At 44.1% G+C, this 6,256-nt stretch overlaps 1 protein-coding gene across 1 annotated transcript; it reads right to left on the bottom strand.

Moving 5' to 3' along the window:
* Nucleotides 1-257: 257 nt before the first annotated feature.
* Nucleotides 258-6,154, bottom strand: LOC121203755 (uncharacterized). The gene is made up of 5 exons (XM_041074207.1): nt 6,150-6,154; nt 5,764-5,911; nt 4,369-5,422; nt 2,043-4,249; nt 258-1,922 (listed from the first exon to the last, which is right to left on the bottom strand). Exons 1-5 carry the CDS (start codon nt 6,152-6,154, stop codon nt 258-260), a joined length of 5,079 nt encoding a protein of 1,692 aa, XP_040930141.1.
* Nucleotides 6,155-6,256: the final 102 nt, after the last annotated feature.

The following is a 6,256-nucleotide window of genomic DNA, read 5'->3' as shown; positions in this document are numbered from 1 at the left end:
TTGGCCCAACCAAAAATTCTAGCCAAAAATTTAGTAGATAGGTATATGAGTCTAGATTCAGGTAAAATTTACGGATCTTGATTATGAGTTTTGTAACTCGAGATATGATTTTTCTTGTGACTGTGACGCAAGTAGCTTAAAAGCTGTGAATGTAGAAACAATAATCCAAAGTTCTAAAAATGTTAAACTAAGCTTAGTAACACCTCATACTCGACTCCGACGATGGTCTCGGGCGTGGGGGCGTTACAACTGGTCCGCTACTTTATTACAGCATCTAGGAGCCCAAACAAAATTGAAAAAAGAAAATTACAAAGACTAAAAAGCCGTAAACAATAGCCCAACGTAGTCAAATCAGTGCTTTTTTTGTTGAAACGATTAACCAAATTCGCACAATCAGATTCCACTACAAGCTTGTCCCATCCGTTGGTCCTAGCGAAATTAATGCTTTCATCCAGTGCCTGCATCTCAGCCCATTCAATTTTCAATTCTTTATTAACTCTCCCCATTCTTCCTCCGAGAACGAAACCATCAGCGTCCCTGGCCACCAAACCAAAACACATATACTTGCCAACAACAGTAGCGTCGAAGTTAATTTTGACCGTACCCGGACTCGGCTTCATCCATACTTTATCCAACCTCAGTCTCGACAACATAGGGGCCGCCACCAAGTTAAAAATACGAAAATCGTGGCTTAAAGACGCTGCTCTCTCCCAGGTAACTTTGGCCCCGTCCTCTACTCCCCGAAATATCAAATTATTCCTCCTGTTCCAAATGTTCCAAAGAACAGTAACAAGGTCAGACATAGCAATCTTATCTAGAACGTGGGCCGCCGCTTCAAGCCAGTCGATACACCTAGAAAATTTACCCACAAGGAGATTGTTGTTCAGGTCCCCGTATACCAGCACCTCCCTAGCCTTCGGGCAGCCCTTCAACGCATGAATGAGAGTTTCCTTCTCAATACCACATCTCGGGCACAATTTGTTGAAGTCACTGCGAATGCTAGCAATTTTGTCGAACGTGGGAAGGATCTCGTGGCCCAGTCTCCAGTAAAAGATACGAATTTTTGGGAGCGTGTTGAGCTTCCAAATGAACTTCCAGAAGAATCTGTGTGGACCGTATCCAACCTGCTTGAGGATCAGCCAGGAGTAAGCCGATTTGGAGGAGAATAGACCATTAGGGTTGTGGAACCACATGCACTGGTCATCAAAGTTATTATGAATAATGGGCACATTACAAATCTGGTCCCTCAAACTCTCACCATAGAGCTCCGTGATCCTCTTTTCATTCCACCCATCCTTACTATCATTCAGCAGCTCACACACCTTAGTCTCAGGGACCAGCCTTCTCTCAATACGAATGGACGAACCCGACAGCCCTTCAAAACCCCAATTGTCAGTCCAAATATTAATATTTCTCCCGTTTCCAACATTCCAGCCGAAGCCCTCATGCAGCACCCTAGCTGCCGTGGCGATACTTTGCCACGTGAAAGATGATTTATCCACCCTTTTCGGGTGAAGAACATCCCCTCCTGGAAAGTATTTTGAACTCAAAACCTTGTAGCACAGTGTGTCCTTACAATGAATGAGACGCCAAACTTGTCTGCCCAAAAGGGCCACATTGAAAAGCCAAAGATCCCTAAACCCGATACCTCCCATACCCTTGGGATGGCACATACGCTCCCAAGCTAACATGTTCCAGCCACTGTTATGTTCACTGCCCCCCCACCAAAAGCGACGCATCATAGCTTGAAGCTCCTCCAGCACCCCTTTAGGGGCCAAGAAGACAGAGAAGGCATATGTAGGGATTGATTGGAGAACCGACTTAACAAAAATCTCCTTTCCACCATTAGAGAGCAAGCGTTTCGACCAACTGTTAATCCTATTTGCAGTGCGGTCCAGGATGTCTTTGAAAACCCCAGACTTCTATTTACCGACCGGTATAGGAAGCCCCAGATAACCATCCAACTTTACGACCACCCTCATCTTGAGCAGGCTACTCGTATTCATCCTCTGGGCTAAGGACATATTTGGACTGAAACACACCATTGACTTTTCTAAATTAATGCTTTGGCCAGACATCTTCTCGAACATATTCAGGATCTGTAAAAAAGTCTCCACCTCACTACGATTGTTTCTAACAAACAAGAGTGCATCATCAGCGAAGAATAAATGGTTAATTCGAGGGCCATCCTTACTCGCACGGATGCCCTTAAGCTTATTAGTACTCTGTGCATTAATCAACAAACGAGAAAAAGCATCCATGCAGAAAAGAAAAAGATAAGGAGATAACGGATCCCCTTGACGGATCCCCCTTTCCGGGACAATAACATCAGTGAGGCTCATGTTGCACTTCACTCTGTATCGATCCGTGCGCACACAACACATAACCTTCTCGACCCAATCCCTCGAGAAGCCAAGCTTTAGCATCACTTTTTCTAAAAACACCCACTCCACCCAATCATAAGCCTTGCTCATGTCTAGCTTAACCACACATCCTTTGTTTGGTCCGTTTTTAGAGCTGCAGAGGTAGTGCACAAGTTCATGGGCGATCAGCACGTTATCATGGATCATCCTGCCAGGTACAAAGGCACTCTGATTATGGCTAATACAGTAGGGAAGGATCTCTTTAAGCCTATTAGCCAGGACTTTCGAAATGATCTTATAAATGACCCTGCAAAGGCTTATAGGACGAAAGTTAGCCATAATACACAGATCTTTTATCTTAGGAATCAATATAAGCAAAGTTTCATTAATACAGTTAACATTTTTTCTCCCCTGAAGAGTATCATGGCACAACTTTAATACATCTTGACCCACTGTCTGCCAATGATCTTTGAAGAAACTTCCCGAGATCCCATCAATCCCAGGGGCCTTCCGAGGATCCATCTGATTGAAAGCCCTCAAAATTTCCTCGTCAGTGAACTCCCTACTCAACCTACTATTCATATCGTCAGTAACACAATCAAGGATAAAAGAAAGATCAAGAATATCATTAGGGTTAATAGTGGATTTAAAGAGGTCGTGAAAGTAGTTCCACACGATAGCACATATTTCAGTATCCTCATCATGCCATATGCCATGCACGTCTTGCAGCTTATCAATATTATTCTTCTTCCGACGGCCTGACACTCTCACATGGAAATAACGAGTGTTCCTATCACCCTCCCTAAGCCACTTAGTGCGAGCACGTACGGCCCAGTACCTCTCCTCCACTTCATACAAAAACCCCAACTTTCTACGAGCTGATTTGAGCAATCCATTCGTATTCTCACGATTAGACCCATCCATGATATCACTAATAGTCTTCTCCAGAACGCTAATTTTCTTTTTCATCCTTTTATAGCGCTGATGTTGCCACGGACCCAGCTTCTTACGAACCAGCTCCAGCTTATCCAGAAGGTGACTCTCACTTTTAGACCAGATACTGGTTATAATATCACGGGCGTCCGCCTCCTTATTCCAACAGGCCTCGTACCTGAACCACGTCCTTGGGTTAATGTTGTTATCCCTAGGCTTACTACCCAAAGTGTCCATAATGATCGCCTCATGGTCAGACTTGGATTGACGCACAATCTTAGTAGTAAGAAAAGGCATGTTACCAACAAGATTCTCAGATATAAGGAATCCATCCAATCTCTCCTTAACTAAGTCAGGACCCTCCCTATTATTGGTCCACGTAAACCAACCATTGTTAGTCTTAACATCAACCAGCTCCATCTCCGCAATCAACTTACAAAAATCCTCCATAGAGCTACGTGGCTTCCTCCGTCCCCCTTCCTTCTCAGTATTATTCAGAATGGCATTAAAATCTCCTGTCACGATCCAACCCTCATTAACCGTTCCCTTCACCCTCCTGAGCATATCCCACAAAAGGTTCATGTTATTCGGATCAGCTTGGCCATAAAATCCAGTGAACCGCAGTCGCATCCCATCATCCAAACAGACCAAGGAATCAATGTGGTATTTAGAGTAGTTTTGGATCGTCACCTTCATCCCTTCCCTCCACAAAAGCGCCAAGCCACCACTCTTCCCTTCCGCACTCACCGCAAGACATCCTTCCATCCTACACAGCATACGAATGCGAGAAAAATCGTTAGACTTAACTTTTGTTTCACATAAAAAAACAATATCCGGGTTGTTAGCAACAAGGAGTTGCTTCAGTTCGCGAACTGTCGTAGGGTTCCCAATCCCACGACAGTTCCAGCACAGGGTTTTCATTGCTCTTGGCGGGGCTGATCGCCAGCCGCCGCCTTCATCGGTGAAACATTCTCCAATAATCTTCTCCGCACAGCTTTGGATGGACTTTCGTCAGTGCAGTCGCCGCTCAGCCCCCTAAATCTCTTCCTCTTATTTTTAAAACGTCACATACTATCCCTCGAGATTTTATGGCTCCTTCTGTCCACAGGGGAAGTAGACACCGATCCTTCCTCCAGGCCTTTATCACCCGCATTTTCATCAAATTGCCCGCCTTTGTTCCTCATGTCTGATCTACTCTCCTCCCTGTCCACACTCAATATGGTCTTTGGTTCCATTATTTCGACCCCGTTACGTCTTATACCCTTACCCAGGGTTGGTACTGCGACAGGTACCCTCAACCAGCTGCCGAATTGAAAGTTTGCCTGATTAGATACAGGGCCTGGCAATTTGTTTTTACAATTTTTAACAGTATGTCCGATTATCCCACAAAGGTAGAAAAAATCTAGGAGTCTTTCATACTTCAGCATACAAGTTATAACCCTTTCATCTCTATCTACCAACTTCACGATTCTCCGTAAGGGTTTCAGGATATTAACCATGATTTTTAACCTCATAAACTCAGTCCAGCCGCCATTTCTATCCTTCCAGTCAATCGCCACCACTTTACCGATAGCTATTCCCACATCCAAAGCAGTAGAGTGATCCATAAGTTCCAAGGGAATGTTGTAAATCCTTAGCCAAAAGGGGGACATGTTGAACTCATAAGAGGTAATGGCTTGACCCTTTACAAACGGCAGCATTGAGAACAAGCAGTTGTCGAACAGCCAGGGTGTAAGATTAAGAATTCTACTTCGATCTTCCACACACCCAAACTTACCTATTATGACTTCGTCATTCAATGCTACAAAATCCACGTCTTCTTTAGTAAACCAAAGGGATCGAAAAACTCTGTACATAGCCTCCCGATTGGGTTTCATCTTCGCCATAAATTTTCCCACAGCCCAAGACTCAAACCCTTGTAGGTTGTTGCCAGCATTGGTGCTTACCACCTGGACAGATTCCTCATCTAAAAATTTTAATCGCTCTAAGAGCCCATTGATATCTTTCAACATCAGGTCCTCGTCGTAGGACGATCTCTCCTCCATCATTCCCCCCACAACAACCACTGGAGAAGCAAAAAGGAAGTAGAAGATAACCCCGTCGCACCCAACAAAGACCAGGAAACCCTAGCAATCGCAAAAGAAAACAGAAACCCAAGACCGAAACGCGAAACCAAGACTCAAAAAAGGAAAAGAAACGCAGGTCAGGAAAACCTAAGAAACAAAACACTGGAGGAGATACAAAATCAAAGATAATCGAAGAAAAAGAAAATGCAAAAGAAACAAACCCAGAAGCAGAAAACCCCAGCAAGTCAGAAAGCAGATGTTAAGATGAAAAAACCACCCCTCCCACCAAAGTACAGAAACGCAAAAACAAACGTAGAATCAGAGGTGAAAGATCAGCGCAAACGGAACAACTTAAAGTAGGAAAGAGGGCGCATAAGCCGGTTATGCAAGAAACCATGCACTCCAGACGTAAAGATAGAGATAAATTCGTCTTTCATGCAGAAACATAACAAAAGCAAAGAAAAGTCAAAAAAAGTTAAAGACTTTGATTTCCTGGGTCCCACTCCAAGCTCCAGTGCACGAAAACCGGGAACAAAGCACCAGGATAACCTACAAGAAACACCAAGAAAGCGAAAAACAAACAAAAAATAGTAAAAAAAGGAAAGGAATCGGATAGGAAACACCGTAAACTCAATCAGGACTCCCTGCAAGAAAAGCGTCTTGTCCGATGGGATGCGACCAGAACCTATCACCTCAGCACAGTAGCACCGTACCACCAAACGGACGAAAATCAAAGAGAAAAAGTCATTCAACACACAAGCACACCCGAAAAAACACACTCAGAAACCTCATCACTGCCATAAAATTCAAAGAATAATAGGCAGACACACGCTACCAGGCAACATTCGTATGTCTGAAACGGGGACACTTTTCTTTAGCCCGCACATCCGAGCC

This window comes from Gossypium hirsutum, chromosome A07 (genome assembly GCF_007990345.1).
Source record: "Gossypium hirsutum isolate 1008001.06 chromosome A07, Gossypium_hirsutum_v2.1, whole genome shotgun sequence".
Classification (NCBI taxonomy): domain Eukaryota; kingdom Viridiplantae; phylum Streptophyta; class Magnoliopsida; order Malvales; family Malvaceae; genus Gossypium; species Gossypium hirsutum.
The sequence above is the reverse complement of the archived record's forward strand: the minus strand, read 5'-3'. Positions and strand labels throughout refer to the sequence as shown.

Coding starts and splice junctions, on each gene's coding strand:
- LOC121203755 (XM_041074207.1), bottom strand. Junction 5,423..5,763: donor TCTCTATCTTTACGTCTGGA/GTGCATGGTTTC, acceptor TGCGATTGCTAG/GGTTTCCTGGTCTTTGTTGG. Junction 4,250..4,368: donor CCATAAAATCTCGAGGGATA/GTATGTGACGTT, acceptor TCACCGATGAAG/GCGGCGGCTGGCGATCAGCC.